The sequence below is a fragment of the Rhinoraja longicauda genome, chromosome 2, assembly GCF_053455715.1.
Source record: "Rhinoraja longicauda isolate Sanriku21f chromosome 2, sRhiLon1.1, whole genome shotgun sequence".
In the NCBI taxonomy this organism is placed as follows: Eukaryota; Metazoa; Chordata; class Chondrichthyes; order Rajiformes; family Arhynchobatidae; genus Rhinoraja; species Rhinoraja longicauda.
Genome location: NC_135954.1, coordinates 55,166,082 through 55,186,600, shown reverse-complemented (window position 1 = coordinate 55,186,600; position 20,519 = coordinate 55,166,082). Strand labels below are relative to the sequence as shown.

At 39.4% G+C, this 20,519-nt stretch overlaps 1 protein-coding gene across 4 annotated transcripts in view; it reads left to right on the top strand.

The window, feature by feature from the left end:
- Nucleotides 1-20,519, top strand: part of LOC144604713 (cadherin-12-like) — a 576,800-nt gene that overhangs the window by 392,061 nt on the left and 164,220 nt on the right. For all 4 annotated transcript variants that reach the window (XM_078419376.1, XM_078419367.1, XM_078419374.1 and 1 more), the window contains 2 exons: nt 310-604; nt 14,081-14,200. In XM_078419376.1, coding sequence (XP_078275502.1) covers nt 310-604; nt 14,081-14,200 — 415 coding nt within the window. The remainder of the gene's footprint in view (nt 1-309; nt 605-14,080; nt 14,201-20,519) is intronic.

Here is a 20,519-nt window from a genome sequence, read left to right as displayed (position 1 = left end):
AATTCTTAATGGTTTTTTTTAATGTAATTCATCACTTTTGTTTTAATTGGAGTTTGTTTTGCTTCTTTTTATACACAGCATATATGGAAATTCACCACAGAATTTGTTAATTTTACTGAAATAAGTTTGGAAATAATTATTAGGCTGTCAGAAATTAATAATCAAAGAGCATACTTTATGATTTGATCTTAGAATATGTGAACTGTTAGATTGCATGTTTTTTCAGGAAGATGGAATTCTCAGACAGAATCTATATTCGACTTTCTCAGTTCCCATTCAGTAACCTCTGATTTCTATGTGTTGGCCTAGCTGCACTCTGACCTGGACAACGGGGATGGTTCTGTAACATACACTCTCTTAGGCCAAGGAGCTGGCTCGATTTTCACCATTGATGAGTTAACAGGGGACATTCATGCGATAAGGAGCCTGGATCGTGAAGAAAAGTCTTTCTATGTTCTGCGTGCACAGGCTGTGGATACAGAAACCAGAAGACCCGTGGAACCTGAATCTGAATTTATCATTAAGGTTCAAGATATTAACGACAATGAGCCACGGTTTCTGGATGGGCCTTATGTTGCCAAGGTTCCAGAAATGTCTCCTGCTGGTAAGTAAAATAAGAACATGATAATAGGTATCGAATGTGAGTATTGTTTAAATTTGCAACTGTTAATCTCTTAACTCCATGATACCTTTCCTCCAAATGTAGAAGTTTTAGTCATGAAAGTTTGAAAACACATCATCAGATTTTACTCCCAAATATAAATAGGAAATAGAGCAAGAGTAGACCATATGTCCTCTCAATTCCACTGTGCTGTTGACTTCAGCGCCTGTTTTCCATTAGATCCAAAATAAATATCAGCTTTGAATATGCCCAATGGTTAAGAGCTCAAGGAACAATTCCAAAGATGTCTGACCTCTGAATTAAGAAATACCTCCTCATGTCCTTCCTAAATAATATCAGTTTATTCAAAAATCATGTCTCTTAATTATAGATACTCTCTGAGGGAAAACATCCTCTTAGATCAATTCTGTTACGCTCACTCAGATAATACAACTTTCAATAAAATCAACTTTCATTTTGCTAAAATATTGGTCTAAACTACCTAGTTTCTCATAATGCAACCTTTCATCCCTGAATCAATGAATTTCCTTTGAACTGCTTGCAATACAAGTATATTCCTCCTTAAAAGAGCAGGACTCCAATCCTTTCACAATAAACATATTGTCTAATTCTTCAGTGCTATCTCTGCAATTCCTTGTCCCACATATATCAAAATCGCAAAAGGAGTAAAACGTGAGAGAATCAGTAGTTCACCAGTAACCTAGTGACTGAATGGTTTCACTCATAAAACCAGCCTGAGCCCATACTGTTCCATTTTCTCAAAGTCAGCAAGCTAAAGTATGGCAGAGAAAGGAGGAAATAAAATAACTTAAAAGAACAGAATGCAGAACAAAAATATCCTTTATCTGTTAAACTCATATAAGAGTATCAAGCACCAATCATACTCTGATATGCATGTCAATTAAACCAATTTTGGAGACATGAGAAACCAATTATTTTGCATGCGTTTGGCACTACCAGCCATCAATAAACATTTCATCCATGACCTGTAATGCTCACTCTCTTTTATTTTTTTTTATCAGTGATACTTGACTTGTTGAGTGTTTCCAGCATTTTCTGCATTTATTACATAAAATATGTTATTTGTTTCAAATGAAATTTCTTGTATTTCTTCCAGTGAATAGTAGGATTGAATAATATATACACAGCAGGGAGGAAATTCGGCGGCCTGCTTGTTGGCCATTCCACCTAATTGTCCTGCATGAATGGACAGTGGAATTGGTATTTCTCAATAGCGCAGAACCAAAGCAATTCATAAATGGTTGCTAACATAAAATGGATTTTATACCATTTAACATTTATTATATAACATTTGCAAATTTCTGTTTTTATAGTCCAGTATTTGTTCCTTTCTCTTCAGAAGAACTGAGCATCAATAGTACAAAGTCGCTGATACTAAAGTGTTTGTTTACCACCACGTACCGCAGACAAACGTGTACTGTAGATTTTGAGTAATGGTCACCAAGACCATTGTGACTGCTGCCTGATGTGTGAATCTATAATACCCTATGAAGTAAACCAGCAACAAATGACATGTTTGTAAAGCAATTGAAAGACACCATTATAAAATGTGGATGCAAAGTGATTGGGTGGCACAGTAAGATGACCATGTCTTTTGATCTATGAGGCCCAGCTTCAATTTATTTTGGATTGATAAAAGTCTTGTCTTTCTCAGCTGGCACTGACTGGCCCTTAGCTAGATTAGTTTTAGGGCTGTCTCAATTCAATTTCACTGGTTGCAAATTCATCGCATAAAAACTATTTCAGCTGTAAATTGGCATGTCTTAGAACGAGATGTGCTTTTCAGTCACACAATAAATATCACACTGCAGGAGATGCTTTCCTGGCGTTCCATTTGTAGCAGAGTGTTGGACTGGAGACAACAGCCAGGAATTGTACAATGTACAGAAAGTCACCCTAAGATTGTACTGCAAAGGAGGGCCAAAGGAGTTTCCGAGGCTCTTGGTGAATAATACTTGTGTTTACTATGCACACGGATGGGATTGTAGGCACAAGTAGTATGCTAAGTTTAGTGTGGCTATGTCCGGTAAATGCATCTAATTTCATGAATAATGCACTCAGCACAAACCTCCTGGCTGATGTTTTGGTTGGATATTAAAGCACCAGTTGTCAAGCGCAACCTAGTTGGAAGCAGCATGATAGATTCAGGTGCCCTCATGTTAACAGTGTCAGGCAGGGCATAGGAGACGACAAAATATATTTCCAGAGAGAAACAGTTGGCTGGCTGGCCAGCCTGCTGTTTCAAGCATTTTCTGTTGTTTTTAATTTAAGAAGTGGTAGTCAACCTCCATCATATGGTCATTGTCTGCCAGTTTTTCTGGCATGAATACTTGTGGTCACTTTTTAGCCAGTGCTTGAATTCAATTCAACATTTTGCAATCATTAGTGGGGCAATCTCACAGGAACTATCCTCCCTCTTTAAAGATATGCTATCATGGTCAAGGTCAACAGTGTTTCATTATCACCTTGTTTTTATATTATGAATTGTGGTAGCAATGCCAGATGTTTATTACATAAAGATAGCTATTACTCAGAAATGCTAATCACTGCAATTGTGTGATGCATAAAAAAAGCATATGCTTTATAATTGAATTTGTTGCTCACCTGGATGTGAAAGGTTATTTAAAATGTCAGCCCCTAACCTTCCTAGACATTCAAAACAAGTATCCAACCTACATGAGAGCATAGCTCAGAGTAGAACAGTTTGTTCCCTGACATTAATTAATTTCCTGACATTTATTACTCTATAACCTTTCTGCAGATCACAGAAACATAAAATCTTACGGCTAAGGAGATCATTTGGGCAGTCTGCATTGTGCAGTGCTTTAGAACAAAAGTCAATGCCTGCTCCCTTGGTTCTGTATTTATATTCCTATTCCTTAGACTTCAGCATTTTACCTACATCTTTTTGAGATTTTTTTAAAATTACCTCATTGCTTGCAAGTTCATGTTTTATTGTTCCTCATTACTTACCATTGAGAATATTGTGGTGAGTTGCCATCTTGAAATGTACACTTCTGCTGGTGAAGATGTACCATTGGAAATCCCAGGATTTCGACCCACTATGGTTATATATCTCTACATCAGGATGACGAACGGCTTGGAAGAGATTTGCAAGCATTGGTATTCCATTGTGCCCATCCTTCCTGGTAGGAAAGGTCACAGGTTTGGTAGGTGCTGTTAGAGTATCCTTGTTGAGGAACTACCATGTATTTTGTTGCTGTAACACAGAGCAGCCAGTGTGGATCGAAGGCCAAGATGGAACTAGTATTCAGGGAGTGGATGAATTGCTAATCAAGTATCTGATTGTTCTTCAATGTATTAAGCTTCTTCAGAGTTGTGGAAGCTACACTCATCCAGTCACAGTCCTGACTTGTGCCTTGCAGATTTTGCATAAAGCCTTAGAGTGTCAGGAGGTGAGTCACTTACATCAAGATACATATCCTCGGACCTGGTCATGAAGCTATGGTCTTTATGCTGCTGGTCAAGTTGAGTTTCTGGTCAATGCCAATTTCTCAAGATATCAGTGTTGGACTTGGCATTGCAAATGCCAAGGGTAGAGGATTGGGCACTCTCTTGCTATTGATACTCATTGCTTGGCATACTTGTGACATGAAGGCTACATGCCACTTATCAGTCCTTGACTGAAAATGTCCAGATTTTAACTCATGCAGGCATGGGGAACTTCATTTGCTGAGTTGTTAATAAATTTGGAAATTATAAACATTAGTAAACCTTACTATTCCCGAACCTTATGATGGAAGGAAGGTTATTGATAAAAACAACTAAAGATGGTTGGGTCTAGAATACTGACCTAAGGAACTCTTACTGTGATGTTATGGGGCTGTAATCATTGACCTCCAACAACCACAAGCATACTCCATTGTGCAGTTATTTGTTGGCATGTATCACCAACAGATTCCAATTTCTCTCTGAGTAAAGTTTTTGGATCTTTTGCTCCTGATATTGTATCTCTATCACTGGAATGTTTCTATCTACTCTGTGAGAAAACATTATCATCTTGAAAAATCTCTGCCACGTTTACTTGTGAATTTCTTTTATTATGAGGAGAATAGTCCAAACATTCCTTATAACAAGTGCCTCATCCATGGCAACATTCTGGTAAACCTTCTTTGAACTTTTGACAACAATCCAAGAACAATGTGCCTAATTATCCAAAAAGGAAACAGCTGAGGTCTATCGACTGAGTTGAAAGATCCAATGATACATGTGCTTTTTTTAACCACCTTATCAACTTACACCACACCATTGCCTTTAATCTCTCGGCTAGATAGCTAGAGTGCTAGATAGAGCTCTTAAGGATAGCGGAGTCAGGGGTATGGGGAGAAGGCAGGAACGGGGTACTGATTGTGAATGATCAGCCATGATCACATTGAATGGCGGTGCTGGCTCGAAGGGCCGAATGGCCTCCTCCTGCACCTATTGTCTATTGTCTGTTTAAGGATGCGTGCATATGGACATCAGGGTCTCGGCATATTTAGACTCTTTTCTAAATCATGTCAGTGACAAAACACTCACTTTCCACAGTGTCCTGGACCATTGAAGCAATAGCCAAGAAAGCACACCAATGCCTCTACTTCCTTAACAGGCTTAGGAAGTTTGGCATGTCCCCGATAACCATTACCAACTTCTACGGATGCGCTGTAGAAAGCATTTTATTGGGTTGCGTAACAGCATGGTTTAGGAACAGCTCCATCCAAGACTGCAAGAAATTGCAGAGTTGAGGATGTAGCCCAGGCCATCACACAACCCAACCTCCATTCCATTGACTCCATGCTACCTCGGCAAGGCCACCAGCATAATCAAGGACCAGTCTCACCCTGGTCACTCCCTCTTCTCTCTCCCATCAGGCAAGAGATACAGAAGTTTGAAAATGCATTCCTCCAGATTCAGAGACAGATTCTTCTCAACTGTTATCAGGCAACTGAGCCATCCACTCACCAGCTAGAGTGGGGTCCTGAATTCTCATTTACTTCATTGGAGACCTTTGAACTATTTTTAATAGACTTTATCTTGCGCTAAATGTTGTATCCTTTAACCTAGATTTGTACACTTTGGGCAGCTTGATTGTAACAATCAAATGGATAGTCAAACAAATAATCAAAGACCCCTCATATCCTGGACAGTTCCTGTTCAACCTCCTGCCCTCTGGTAGGTGTTACAGGTGCATCAAAAGCCGGACAAACAGACTCAAGAACAGTTTCTTTCCCTGTGTCATCAGAACTCTAAATTCCTCAAATATTCGCATGACATGAGAAATGCTGTTATCCATTCCACTAATTTCTTTTAAAGTATTTATTACATTTTAAAGTGCAATATTCTCCCAAGTGCAATGTTCTACCTAGGAGTGATAAATATATATTAATTTACTATTCTAAGCATTTAAATGAAGTAGCTCTCCTAATTAGCTCCTAAGAAGTAGCTCTCTCTAAGTACAATGACAATAAAGGCTTATTATTATTATTATTATTATTATTATTATTATTATTATTATTATTATTATTATTGTTGTTGTTGTTGTTGTTATTGTTATTATTATTGCATGCAACCAAAAGCATTTCACTGTACCTCAGTACATGTGCCAATAATAAACTAAATTTAACTAATTTAAACTATTAGTCATAACAAAATGTTTCACTTCATCCGAGTTTACTGCAACCTCGCTTTTGCTGACAATCTCACCACCTACCATATGTTATGATGTTAACAGCTATCTTTGTATTATCAACAAACTTGCTGTTTGCTATAATCATATCCAACTCACCAATTAAATAAAATTATGGGTTTAAACTGAACTATGAGGTGCACAATGCACACCACCTCCAGTCCAAGAAACAACCACCCACCATTCTTCATTGCTTCCCATGCCAGTCCTATCTCCACAGCTATTTTCCAGATAAGTCTCTAGTGTAACAATGAATTGAATTTTACCTGCTACTTTTTCAGCACTATTCTGTTCAAGCTCCCATGTTATTTCATCAGGGACCTCAGTTAAATTAGTACACGACAATTTGTTTTCAAAAAGTCTGTATTCACTCCACATGATTGATGCCTGACTTTTCAAACTAAAGCTAATTTGGCCCTGATATTAGTGCCTTCCAATAACTTCCCATTGCCAACTGCTGGCTGGTAGTTATCTGGTTTATTACACTTCCTTTTTTGATAAATGACATAAGGGAAATGGAAACATGCTCGTTAAATTACTGGATTAGAAACTAAAGTTCTGAGCTGAGCTGAGCTGCTATTAATCACCAATAGCAGATGGGGAATTTAAATGCAATGAATATGGACTATTTTTAAAATGCTACTGTCAGGAATAATAATTGTGAAACCATTGAATTGTCATTAAAAGACACACCTAATTCGAAAGTCATTGTCCTTAGGTGATATCAGTCCCAACAATGTGACACCTCAGTGCAATGTTGCCTCCTCAGATCAGAGACAATCAGGTCAGGCAGAAAATACTGGCATTGCCAGCAATGCCCAGATCCTGTGAACAAATTGAGGAAAACATTAGCAGCTTCTAAATACACTGGTGTTAATCATATAACTGGTGAAGATTGAAGCCATGTAGAAGTTAGTGCCTCACTGAGCCAGAGACCCGGGTTTGATTCTGACCTTGGGTGTTGTCTGTGTGCAATTAGCATGTTCTCTCTGTGACCTCATGGGTATCCTCTGGGTACTCTGGTTTCACCCCACATCCCAAAAATGGAGCGGGTTTGTAGGTTAATTGGCTCTTGTAAATTGCTCTGAGCCTGTAAGGAGTAGATGAGAAAGTGGGATAATTTAGAACTAGTGTGAATGGGTGATGTTGTTTGTAGTGATGGGGCCAAAGGGCCTGTTTTCATGTTGTATCTTTAAAATAAATTAAACTAAACTAAACTTACGTCTACCTTTCCCTCTTTCAAGATTACACACACACACACATATATATATATATATATATATATATAACATGAAATATTCAAACAATTTAGAACTGAGATGCGGAAGAACCTTTTTCAGTCAGAGAGTTGTGAATCTGTGGAATTCTCTGCCTCAGAAGGCAGTGGAGGCCAATTCTCTGAATGCATTCAAGAGAGAGCTGGATAGAGCTCTTAAGGATAGCAGAGTCAGGGGGTATGGGGAGAAGGCAGGAATGGGGTACTGATTGAGAATGATCAGCCATGATCACATTGAATGGCGGTGCTGGCTCGAAGGGCCGAATGGCCTCCTCCTGCACCTATTGTCTATTGTCTATTGTCTATAATTATTACTTAGGATTGCTTAACTGATTTTACAAGATAACATGTTAAAGTAGACATTTAAAAGACGTATTACAACATTTTATGTCAGAACAATAATTATATAAGCACAATTAGGATGTAGAAATGTCATCTCTCATTAAGTGATGTTCATGTAGGAATCTAGCATCTAGCTTGTCCAGTCCTTTCATGATTTTATATGTTTCTATAAGATAGATTCTTGATTAGTACAGGTATCAGAGGTTATGGGAAGAAGATTCAAGATTCAAGATTCAAGATAGCTTCAAGGCAGGTGAATGGAGTTCAGAGCGAGAGATAGATCAGCCATGATAGAATGGCAGAATAGACTTGGGCTGAATGGCCTAATGCTTCTATTCCTTACGACCTTATAACAATTATGAAATTCACCATCATCTTCAGTGCCAGCATAGCTTTTGACTGACCCAGAAAAATATTGTTTACTGATCAGGATATCAAACCTGGAATATAAAGAATTGTCTATTTGGCAGCTGTGATCCCTGTCCTCCTGCCTGCTTCTAAGTCTTGGATGAAATTGGACTACCACCAAATCTGTCTCTGCAAAATCCTTCAAATTAATTGGAAGAATAAATAAGGTAATAGACAATAGACAATAGGAGCAGGAGTAGGCCATTCAGCCCTTCGAGCCAGCACCGCCATTCAATGCGATCATGGCTGATCACTCTCAATCAGTACCCCGTTCCTGCCTTCTCCCCATACCCCCTCACTCCGCTAATGTTAGTGTCCTCTCCCTGGCCATCATCCATAGCACATGGCTACATCACTCTCAACCCCAACACCAGATTCCTGAAACACCCTATTCTAAGATTACCAAGTTGGACAAATAAAGTAATTCAAGGATATTCTCAAAACTTTGAAGGATATGCTGGCAGTAGAAAGGGTGAATAAAGATGCTCTTTCAGGGCAAGTGGTTGTTTTCTTTGGAACAGGCCGAGTGGCAGCGGGGTGGGGGGGATTCTGTACCAAGAACTGGGAACTGGAATAAACCAATCTCTAAACTTTGCTGAAAAGTCAGTTTAAAGCAAAAAAAATATTGATCTTATACTTGGTGGTTCTTTCGCAATTGGACCGATTTCATTGCATTGACAAAGCTGTGAGGTGATGAATATTAAAGAAACATGTAATAATTGTGTGATCATAGGTTAGGTCAAAAATTTATTGATGTAAACCAAATACCATTTGAAAATAGCTGGCCTGTAGTACCTTATATGATTGATACTTTTTTAATTAATAAATCTTTCAAACGGTCCCATTGCTTTTGTATCTGTTTTTTTAAGAGAGCCCAGGCTTTATTAAAAGCATGTTTCCCAGCAAAATTAACATCTGGTAAAATAAGTTGTCTGGGGTAATGGGTTGAAAAATATTAAGGCAATCAGCCAATCAGCCATTTCAAATCATATGTTCCATCTGGTACAATATTTGGTCAGGCAGAATAAAGGGGGCATTCATTGAACTGCTGATAGTCTTTCCACTCCTTTCATAAAATTCACCATGGTTTTCTTCAGCCCAACCCTCTCTGCACTAACTGTGATACCCTGTTATACAGGGTGATGTTCACACTCTAACCTACAGACAACATTGAGCTTCTAATTTAGCACACAAGCTGTGAACGTTCCCTATTATCGCTTCTATGATTTGTTTCTACCTTCGCTATCTCACTTCATTAATTTCCAGTGCTGTTGGTTTGATTTGAACTGGCTCACTTACTCTGCCATCATCACTGTCATCATCACCACCCTTCAAACAATTCTTCAACTGTGATTACATTTTTCAAATTTATCTTGATAATGGGGCCAATTTTCAGGGCCCATTCTGGAAAGGGAGGAGGTAATTGCTCCAGTGAGACTACTGCCATGCTCCCACATCCTGTCCAACTATTATGGAAATTTTGAATATTTCTAGAGCGCAGAAGTTTGTATGTTCTAGGAGCAGACTTAAGCCATTCAATCCATCAAGTCTACTCCACCTTTCCACCCCATAACCCCTGACACCCTTACTAATAAAGAATGTGTCAATCTCCGCCTTTAAAATAAACATTGACTTGGCCTCCACAGCAGTCTGAGTTTTGGTGAAACTTTGTTTATTGTCCTGTGTGCAATTTTCATCTCCACACTTAAAGAGTGGTACTCATACTGTATGATGGGATTGATGCATCATAGATTAACTGGAATAATGGGATGTGGGCTTTGCCCAATGAGGAGAGATAGACTGGAATTGACCTACATTCACTATGGTGAAGAATACTGGAGAAATTAAAAATGGGTTGGAAAGCGTATCCAAGGCAAAAGATAGGATAGGGTAGGATCCAATCGATTGGTAAGGGACATTATGGAGTGTGGTTTACACTTGCTTGTTTCCTTATCTTCATGTGTCCAGTGCCAAGCATATCAGTCAGGTACCAGTCTGCTAATCAGGAGGATCAGGACGATCAATATATATTTTTTCAACAGCATTACTGTTGGTCACTGGACTAGTTGATGTAAGACAAAGAGTAATCTCTTATTTGGATGAACCAATAAAGTACTGATGTTTGTGAGATCAATTCTTCCTGTCTGGCTCTGAACCTCAAAGGTTTTGCCAGATTTTCTCAACCCATTCCCTCATCCTCCCTGGTGAGCCAATTGCTGGTGAATCTTGATTCACTACACAGTTCACTGATTTTACATGGAAACCTCTCACCTGTTACAAAGGACCTGGCTGAGGACTTAAAGGAATTGCAATTATAATTGGCTTGTTGATTTATGCCAAAGATGAAAATTGGCCATGGTGTCCTTCTTTTGAATCAGCAACCTGCTCCTTACCAGCTATATATTTGTGTCATTTTTGCTATCCACATTTCAGATCCTTAGTGAGTTGTTAATAGGATTGCTCTGCCATTTAATTTCATCTTTGCCATAGTGAAAATTCTCCTTGACTCTGTGCCTCCTTCATTCTGCTAAATCCTTTTTTTTTTTTTTTTTGGAAGCTTGCATATTAATTTTTCTGTCATTTATTCAATCTTCTGCAATTATACTTTGCAGAAATGTGAGCATACAATTCTGCTCTAATGGATGAGTGGTCTTCAAGCACTACTTACATTTGTCATTTGCATCAACCATACCTCATTATCTCAATTTTATTCTCATTTAACTTCAGTCCAATAATTCTGCCACTTTAATTATAGATGGTAGTTTAGAACCACATCTAGTATGTGATGCTACATCATGATTCACAATTTTCTGCAGTATGCATTGAAGCTAAATGTTCAAATCAAATCATATTATTGTTATTACTCATTGGTGAAATACTATATGTGCTATGAAAACTATTATTTCTTTCACATATCCAATACAGGTTATCTTTTATGCATTAGTAGTATCCTAGTGTTAAGGTTTGCTTTTATTGTCTGTCTCTTTTTGACTTTGGCAAGGTGATATTGAACTACCTTCTTGAACCACAAGAGTGTTCATGATGAGTGTCCTCCCACATTTAACCATTGGGTATCATTTTTCTTCCATTACAGCTGAGAGTCAAGATTTGCCAGTGAATAATGTTGACCACTGCTATTTCATCCTTTGACGGAATGATCTCAAGCACATTTAATTTGAAATTCTTACAATGCAGTTTGGTGCAGCTTACATTAGTTTATTCAAAATCAAGACTCAACCTGACCCTGAGGGGTAAAATGGCATGAGAATTCGAGAGTAAGCTGTCACCTGTCAAGTGGGTTTAACATCAAATGGATTGCAATCACAAAAACATTGTTTCACATTGTTAAATTGTTAAATTATTTCACTCATATTCCAGGAGGCTGGACTAAGGATCTAGAAATGTAAATACAAATCATAACAACAAGACAGTGTAAATACAGTTAATTAAATAATGCGTGGGAGGTAGCTGGAATTAACTTTCATGAAACTAATGGGATTGTTATTAAAAACCCATGTGGTCACTAATGGTCTTCGGGGAAAAGAAAATCTGCTGATCTTCTCTGGTCAATGTGTAAGTCCAGGACCATCACAATTGGTTCCTAATAGCTCTCTGAGATGGCTTAGCAAGTCACCAAGCTCAATAGGTATGGAATGGGCAATATATCCAAGTCTGCCAATTATATCCATATTTGTGTGAACAAACTAATAAAAACATGGGAACCATAAATATAAGATAATCACTAATCAGGAAAATCTGTTTTACTTAGAAAGTAATTATAATGCATAACTTGCCATGGAGATGAAAGGAATAAAATAGATATGTTGGGATAGATGAGGTAGGATGGGAGGGCCCTTATAAACTAGTTAGATTGAAAAGCCTATTTCTCTTTGTAAGTTTTTTTTGCAGTAATTCTATGTAATTAATGCCACATTCCAGGAATGTTTCTTCTGTACAGCTGTTGTGCAAAACAGCCTGTTATCTTAGAGAAAGCATTGTTCTTGTAAATAAAGCACTCTATGCAATTATCGAGTTCTTCTCATTTCTCCGCAAGTAATGAGTTAGGCATGTGAATGGATGAATGACTCAGATTATGTGGCTACATTACAATTAGTTGAGGTCTGGACAGAAAAAATAAACTATACACAAAAAAAAGGAAGCAGGAGGACATAAGGCAGACTTAGGCTTTAGGATTTAGCTAGATGTAGCTGGAGAGGAAAGAGGACCTTGCAAGGTGCATGGTGATGCAAAATGCGGGTCATTTTTGGTGGAAGGGAAGTGTGAGTAAATCCAGTTTAGGAAGTGCAAATCAGCAAAGAAAAATAATAGTGAAATGATGGTGAGTAATATCGAGAAAGAGTGGAACCCTGGAATGTATCCATACAAATCCTTACAGATAGTGGGGCGGATCAATTAGGCAAACCAAAAAGGTAGTGAGATACATGTTTTTACTCATCAATGCCCAGAATATAAACGCGGAAATGTTATGCAGCATTAGTTCAATCAGAGCTAAATGGTGTGTATTGTTCTGGACCTCACATTATTGTGGAGCCAACATTTGACTTGTTGGTGAAAATGAGGATTATGAGGATGTTCCCAGAATTGGAAAAGGTTTGAGATTGAGGAAAGGGTGGATAGGCTGGGTTGTTTTCTTTTGGGCAGTAAAGAGAGGCTGAAGATAAACTGTGTTCTAGTGTTTTAAATTATTGGAGGCTTAAACAGATTAAATAGGAAAGACTTAACATCACCAAATGCATCGAGAACTCTGATTTAGCATCAAAATTAAAAAATAGAATCTCTGACAGCACAAAACTTCATCAGTGCTTTCTGGAGTCTCAGCTTAGGTATTGGTGCTCACCTTTTCGGCAATTTAGAACTGGAACATCTCTCTCAGAAATGAAATGTGAACTTGTTGCAGAGTCTACCCTATTAGAGCAAGCTGTCCATCTTTTGGGTGTTAGCCATGGTTCGATGGGTAGCAGCTGCTTAACGGAAAACAGTATTGGTCATTGATGTTCGTTGAATAAACTCTCAATATTACTCTTCTGTCTAATGCAATACTATATTTGGCTGAGAAGAATTGTTTCTTGTGATCTTGTTCTCTCTGTTTCTATACAATTTTGATAGAACACATAGAACAGTGCATCACAGGAACGGCATCTTTAGCCTACAATGTTTGTGCTGAACGTGATGCCAAGTTAAAGTAATTTCATCTCGCTGGTACATGATCCATATCCCCCTATTCTCTGCACTTTTGCGTGTCTATCCAAAAGCCTCTAAAATAACTCTGCTTTCACCACCGCCCCTGGCAATGTGTTCCAGGCCCCCACCACTCGCTGTGTAAAAAAACCATACCATGCCCATCTCCATTAAAGTTTCCCCCTCTCACCTCATAGCTTTGCCTTAGAGTGTTGGACATTTCCATGCTGGGAAAGAAATATTTAAAATATTCTTAAAATTAAAACTGTTCAATTTGATTGTCTTTAGCTTTGAGCTTTGCATTCTCCAATCCTTGTTTGCGATGCAGTGTTATTATAGCTCCCGGCCATTACCGTGCCAAATTATCCACAACATAACGTAATACAGAAGGCATTCATCAAGATATGGAATAAATACTAATTTAATTCAGAATGCTTGCAAGTTTTTCTTTGTTTACAGTTAATGGGGACAGTATTCTTGAGTAATCATGAATTAATCAGTGGCAATATTGATCTGTTTTTCTCAGGTTCCTTTGTGATTCAGATAACAGCTACAGATGCTGATGATCCTACATACGGCAACAGTGCAAGAGTGGTGTACAGTATCCTGCAGGGGCAGCCGTACTTTTCTGTGGATCCCAAAACAGGTAAAATAACCCCATTAAAAATGTATTAATTTTGCAGTATTTCTCTTTTAAGCGTCATTGAATAACTGACTTGTCTGTGAATCACTCGATTGTGAGGTTAAGAATATCCCCAGAGACTTGAGCGTAAAATCTAGACTGACATTGACAGTGGGATGGATACCAAGGGATGCTATGATCGTTGGTGTGACTTATTTTTAATCAAATGTTAAGCTGAGATCCTGCTGGCCCAGAACTGTTGGATGTAGACATGCCATGGGACAGTTTTGTCACATAGCAGCACATTTACCCACAGGTGTCCACGCTAAGATTTAACCCTCACCTATCATCACCAACATCATGTAACTGGCCATTATCAAACTTTGCAGTATGCATATCAGTTGTTATATTTCCTGCAATACCATCATGACTTATTTTCAAAAAGATAGGAAAAGTGTGGCACAGCAGCACAGCTTGTCTTGCTACTTCCTCATAGCTCCAGCAGTCCGGCAATCCTGACCACCAAGCCTGTCTGTGTAGAATATGCATGTTCCCCCCTAAGTTTACTCCAACTGCTTTGGTTTCCTCCCACATCCTAATAATGTGTAGGTTGGTATGTTGCTTAGCTGCTACTGCAAATTGTCTTTGGTACATAGATGAGTGGTAGAATGTGGTGGGAGTTGATAGGAATGTAGAGAGAATAAAAATGTAGAGACCCGAAACGTCACCTATGCATGGCCTCCATGGATCCTGCCTGACCCACTGAGATACTCTAGCACCTTGTGTTTTGCTCAAGGAATTAAGTGTTATTGGGAACTGGTACAGAAGGGGATGAGGCCAGTATAAATCCACCATGATCATATTAAATTGCAGGGCAGGGTTGAGGGGCCTGATGTCTAGTCCTGCTCCTTCTTTTACTCTTGCATCCAAGGTATCATTGATGCAGTGCTAAAAGGTGATCCAGTAACATTTTGGGAAGTCAGGTTACACTTGGATTACGTTCCCTAAAACTAAACTAAACTTGAGCTAATCAAGTTGTTTATAGCCATAGGAAAAATGACAGTGGAGTTAGAGAGAAACTATTTTCCCTGGTGTGTAATCCAGAGTAAATTGACAGAGTGGTAGAAATTTTACCCTGCTGTGTCATGTTAAAATAAAACTGCTGATCGTTGCACATGATTCTGAAACTCTATCACAAAGCAGCTGATTTTTCAGAACTAAATACAACATGTGGCTACATTACTAATTTACTGTAACTCATCAGGTACTAACTTCTGCTATAATTTAAATGTTAAGTTATTCTTGAATCAAGTCAAGAGACATTCTTGTGTACAAGGAGCAATTTGGACAGTTGGCGCAGTGGTAGAGTTGCTGCCTTACAGCGCCATAAACCCTGGTTTGATCCTGACTCCAGATGCTGTCTGTATGGAGTTTGTAAGTTCTCCCCGTGACCTGCATGAGTTTTCTCCAGGAACTCCGGTTTCCTCCCACACTCCAAAGACATACAGGTTTGTAGGTTAATTGGCTTTGTATAATTGTAAATTGTCCCTAGTGTGTGTTGGATAGTGTAAGTGAGCGGGAATCGCTGGTCGGCATTGCCTCAGTGGGTCAAAGGGCCTGTTTCCATGTTGGATTTCTAAGCTAAACTGAACTAAACAGTGGACATTAGGAACTCTCTTTCTCAAAGGTGTGAATACTCAGTTGGAGAACTGATACTGATTTTGACAGATTCTAATGTGTATAAGGGTGCCAAGTGAAATGAATGCAACATGTGTTATTGTTAACAAAGGAAGGAATTTCCGAATGAGGGTAAACCATTCACCCCATGTACTTGCATTGGCCTTTAAATAGATCATGGTTGATTTGCTGATTAACATCTTCTCAGCTTGATTGCTTGACAGAGATGAGCAGCAAAGAGAACACTGCTAGGACAACAGGCTTTCCCATGAAGCAGGGTGCCCATCACCAAAAATACATTGTCTGCAAGTGCCATGCTTAATTCAGTCCTATGTCAGAAGAAGAGAGTTTACTCTTTGCAGGTCTGCAGTAAATCAGTCAAACACAATATCGCTTTCCCAAAGCCATGTTGATTTTAACTGATTTGAATTCCACTAGATCTGCCTTTGCAGCAAGCTCACATCACATAAATGAATGAAACCAAAACTTTTCCCATTTAGACTCTGATACCAGGCACCCAAAATCTACACAGAACACACTTTATTGTGATACACCATTCTTCGGTGTTCTCCGGATTAGATTAGCTTCCTGCTCTGCTGCCATCACCAGCTACAGTTCATCTGCTCTTTAAAAATGTTAAGGGCCTGTCTCACTTAGGTGATTTTAAGGCGACTGCCGGCGACTAGGCTGTCGCCGACAGTTCGCCGGGGTGTCGCGGGCATGATCGCGAGGAGTCTTCCAAGAATCGTAGTGGATCTCAGCGCGTCGCTGAGAAATCATCCGGAGTGAAATTTCTCGGCGACAGCTGGCTTGTCGCCAGGTATCGTTGCTTATTGCGGGCGCTGTCGCATGCTGTTCCCAGGTTTGCTAGTTTCTCTTAGATGCATTTAGAACCACATGATATTAAAATAAGTAAAGTCATTTCAAGATACCATAAAATACTTGTGTTTAACCAATTTATTTACTGTCAGGACATTTGACAGGTAGATTGGAGACAACAGTTTGACGGTCACGTAAGCGTGGGAATTTTTGCGATGTTTATGGCCATCAGTGATCACATTTAAAGTAGGCTCCCAACCCAGATATGCAACCCAGAAACCAGATATGCATCTCCCATACATTTTCAAAGAATGCCCACACACTTTTCACAAAAATCTATTTAACCACTTTTTAAATTAAATTTCTTAATACTGCCATTAGTAAACTGGAAGTAAATCCAGTTTATTCCTTGTTACCTTGAAGCTTGGTTTTTAAATAACCCATACAAGATGTTATAGTTCAAAACTCTCGTACTTAACGACTTGTCAGTGATTTCAGCAAAAATTAGGACGCCGGAGAAGCATTGACAGCGTGGGGATTTCACGATGTTTCCGAAGACGGTGTAATCTCGACCTGACACAGCATTGTCGTGGTCATTGCCGTCAGGTAAAAGAAAATTTTGGCGATCTGCTACGACTTTGACAGTCGCCGGCAGTCGCCTAAAGGGCCTGTCCCACTTAGGCGATTTTAAGGCGACTGCCGGAGACCAAGCTGTCGCCGACAGTTCGCCGGGTGTCGTGGACATGATCGTGAGGAGTCTTCCAAGAATCGTAGTGGATCTCAGCGCGTCGCTGAGAAATCATCCGGAGTGAAATTTCTCGGCGACAGCTGGCTTGTCGGCAGGTATCGTTGCTTATTGCGGGCGTTGTCACATGCTGTCCCCAGTTTTGATAGGTTCTCTTAGATGCATTTAGAAGCACATAATATTAAAATAAGTAAAGTCATTTCAAAATACCATAAAATGCTTGTGTTTAACCAATTTATTTACCGTCAGGACATTTGACAGGTAGATTGGAGGCAACAGTTTGACGGTCTGGTAAGCATGGGAATTTTTGTGATGTTTATGGCCATCAGCCATTACATTTAAAGTGGGCTCCAAACCCAGATATGCAACCCAGAAACCAGATATGCATCTCCCATACATTTTTAAAGAATGCCCACACACTTTTCACAAAAATCCACCTAACCACTTTTAAAATATATATTTTTAATACAGCTATTAGTAAACTGGAAGTAAATCCAGTTTATTCCTTGTTACAATGAAGCTTGGTTTTCAAGTAACATGGGCAAGTTTTTTTTATATCAAAACTCTCAAGTACTTACCGACTTGTCAGTGATTTCATCGAAAATCAGGACGGTGGAGAAGCATTGACAGCGTGGGAATTTTCGAGATGTTTCCAAAGACGGTGTAATCTCGACCTGACTCGGCATTGTCGTGGTCATTGTCGTTGGGTAAAAGAAAATGTTGGCGATCTGCTACGACTTTGACAGTCGCCGACAGTCGCCAAAAAAATCGCCCTTAAAAAATCGCCTATGTGGGACAGGCCCTTTAGGCTTGGACTGAACAATCCATCTTGTCTGGTCAAACACCAGCTTGATGTGGAGTTAGCCATGAACAGTACTGCAGCTCTACTAACCAGTTCATCAGCAGTGCACTTCAAGGAATGAGGCAAGGCACAGTTGCCTATATTAAAATTAATGATTGTAACATGTAAATTGATTTCCACACTCATTTTCAGTGTAGATGCATATGCCCTCCCCCACCATCTCCTTGACCCTCTTCAGCAGTAAAGGGATTCTAACAACTAACCTCCAACTAATCTTTAGACTTTAGACTTTCGAGAAACAGGCCCTTCGGCCCAACGAGTCCAGCGATAATCCTGTACACTAACACTATCCTGTACACTATGGAGAATTTACATTTTTTCACCAAATCCAATTAACTTTCAAACCTGTACATCTTTTGGAGTGTAGGAGGAAACCGGAGCACTCGCAGAAAACCCACGCGGTCACAGGGAGAACGTACAAACTCCTTACAGACAGCAGCCATGGCCATGATCGAACCCGGCTCTCTGGCACTGTAAGGCAGCAACTCTGCAACTGTGCCGCCCCAAATCTCTGGGTTGACAGGAGAAAAATAATTAAATGTCCCTTTGTTGAGGGGTAATCTCTCAAGACCTTGAAATGAATATTCACCATTTGACTATTCATAAATCTAACTCAAGCAAGTCATCATTTGATCAGTTAATGGGGGAGAAAAAAGTTAATGTATAGTCTATGTTTTATCATTTTACACAGAAAGTGCTCACAAAACTGAGAAAGAAAATTGTTCTTCTTTGTGATTTCCTCATCAGTAATACCAATATTCTGACACCAAAATCATCCATTAGAATTAAAAAGTACATAGAAATATCGAGCCACTGTTCAGTCTGACACAGAGCTTGAGGTTTTGAATCCATTGTTGCTGGTAACATTTTGTACTATTTGGTTCTGTTGTGGCTTTGTACAGGAGAAAATTATTTTTCACTATTGTCAGAGAATGAGATCAGACCTGAGAGACACACATGTAGCTATCTCTTGACTGTAACTTAGTCTTTAACATTCAGAAACCAGTGTGTTTCAGACCACCTTGTGATCCTTCTAAGGTGGGTAATCTTTCATTTCACTGCACATTTATGTGTATGTGACAAATAAACTTGACTTGACTTGATAATAGAGTCAGTTCCTATGGTCATTAGGTCATAAGTGATAGGAGCAGAATTAGGCTATCAAGTCTACTCCGCCATTCAATCATGGCTGATCTATCTCTCCCTCCTAACCTCATTCTCCTGCCTTCTCCCCATAACCCCAACACCCGTACTAATCAAGAATTTATTTCTCTGCCTGAAAAATATCTATTGACGTCCTCCACAGCCTTCTGTGGCAACAAGTTCCACAGGTTCACCGCCCTCTGACTAAAGAAATTCCTCCTCATCTCCTTCTTAAATGAACATCCTATAATTCTGAAAATATGACCTTTAGTCTGAGACTCTCCCACTAATGAAAACATCCTCTCCACACACAAGTTGCTTAGCACTTTGACCTGTTGCTGCAGAATCATTGCCATTTACTTCCAGTTATTTTGGCGTCATTTACATCAGTGATTAGAAGTTAGATCAACAAATGGCGCTGACTGTGAGGAGAATCATTGGTGTTCAGCTACCTGTGTGTGAGGAAACCTTGAAGTTAGAGAGAGCAGTGGAGCCTGATTCTACTGGAATTTCCTGATGTAACCCTGGAGAATTTGCCTGTGACTTGATACCAGCCAGACCTCTTGAGTAAAAACTCCTTACCTGACCTTAATCTAAAAATCTGTTGCTAACTGTTGTAGAGTCATGATGGACCTGTATGGGAATGGGAAGAGGAATTAAAATAGCTAGCAATTGGAAGATCCAGCAGGTCTTAGTGAGCCAAGCACAAGTGTTTGGCGGAACAGTCACCTCATCTACGCTGGTCTCACCAATGTAAAGAAGGACACAGCGGGAGCACCGGATGCAGTACAGTAGATGAGGTTAGAGGAGGTGAATGTGAACCGTTGTCTCACCTGAAGGGCTGCTAGATCCCTGAAATTATGTGAGCGAGTTAGATTTGGATGAGGGGATTGAAGGCTTTGTGGCAAAGTTTGAGGATGATACGATAATAGGTGGAGGGGCAGGTAGTGTAGAGAAAGCAGGGACTCAGCAGAAGGACTTGGATAGGTTGGGAGAGTGGGCAGAGAAGTGGCAGATGGAATATAGTGTAGCAAAGTGTGGAGTCATGCATTTTGGTAGTAGGAATAAAGGCGTAGACTATTTTCTAAATGGGGAGA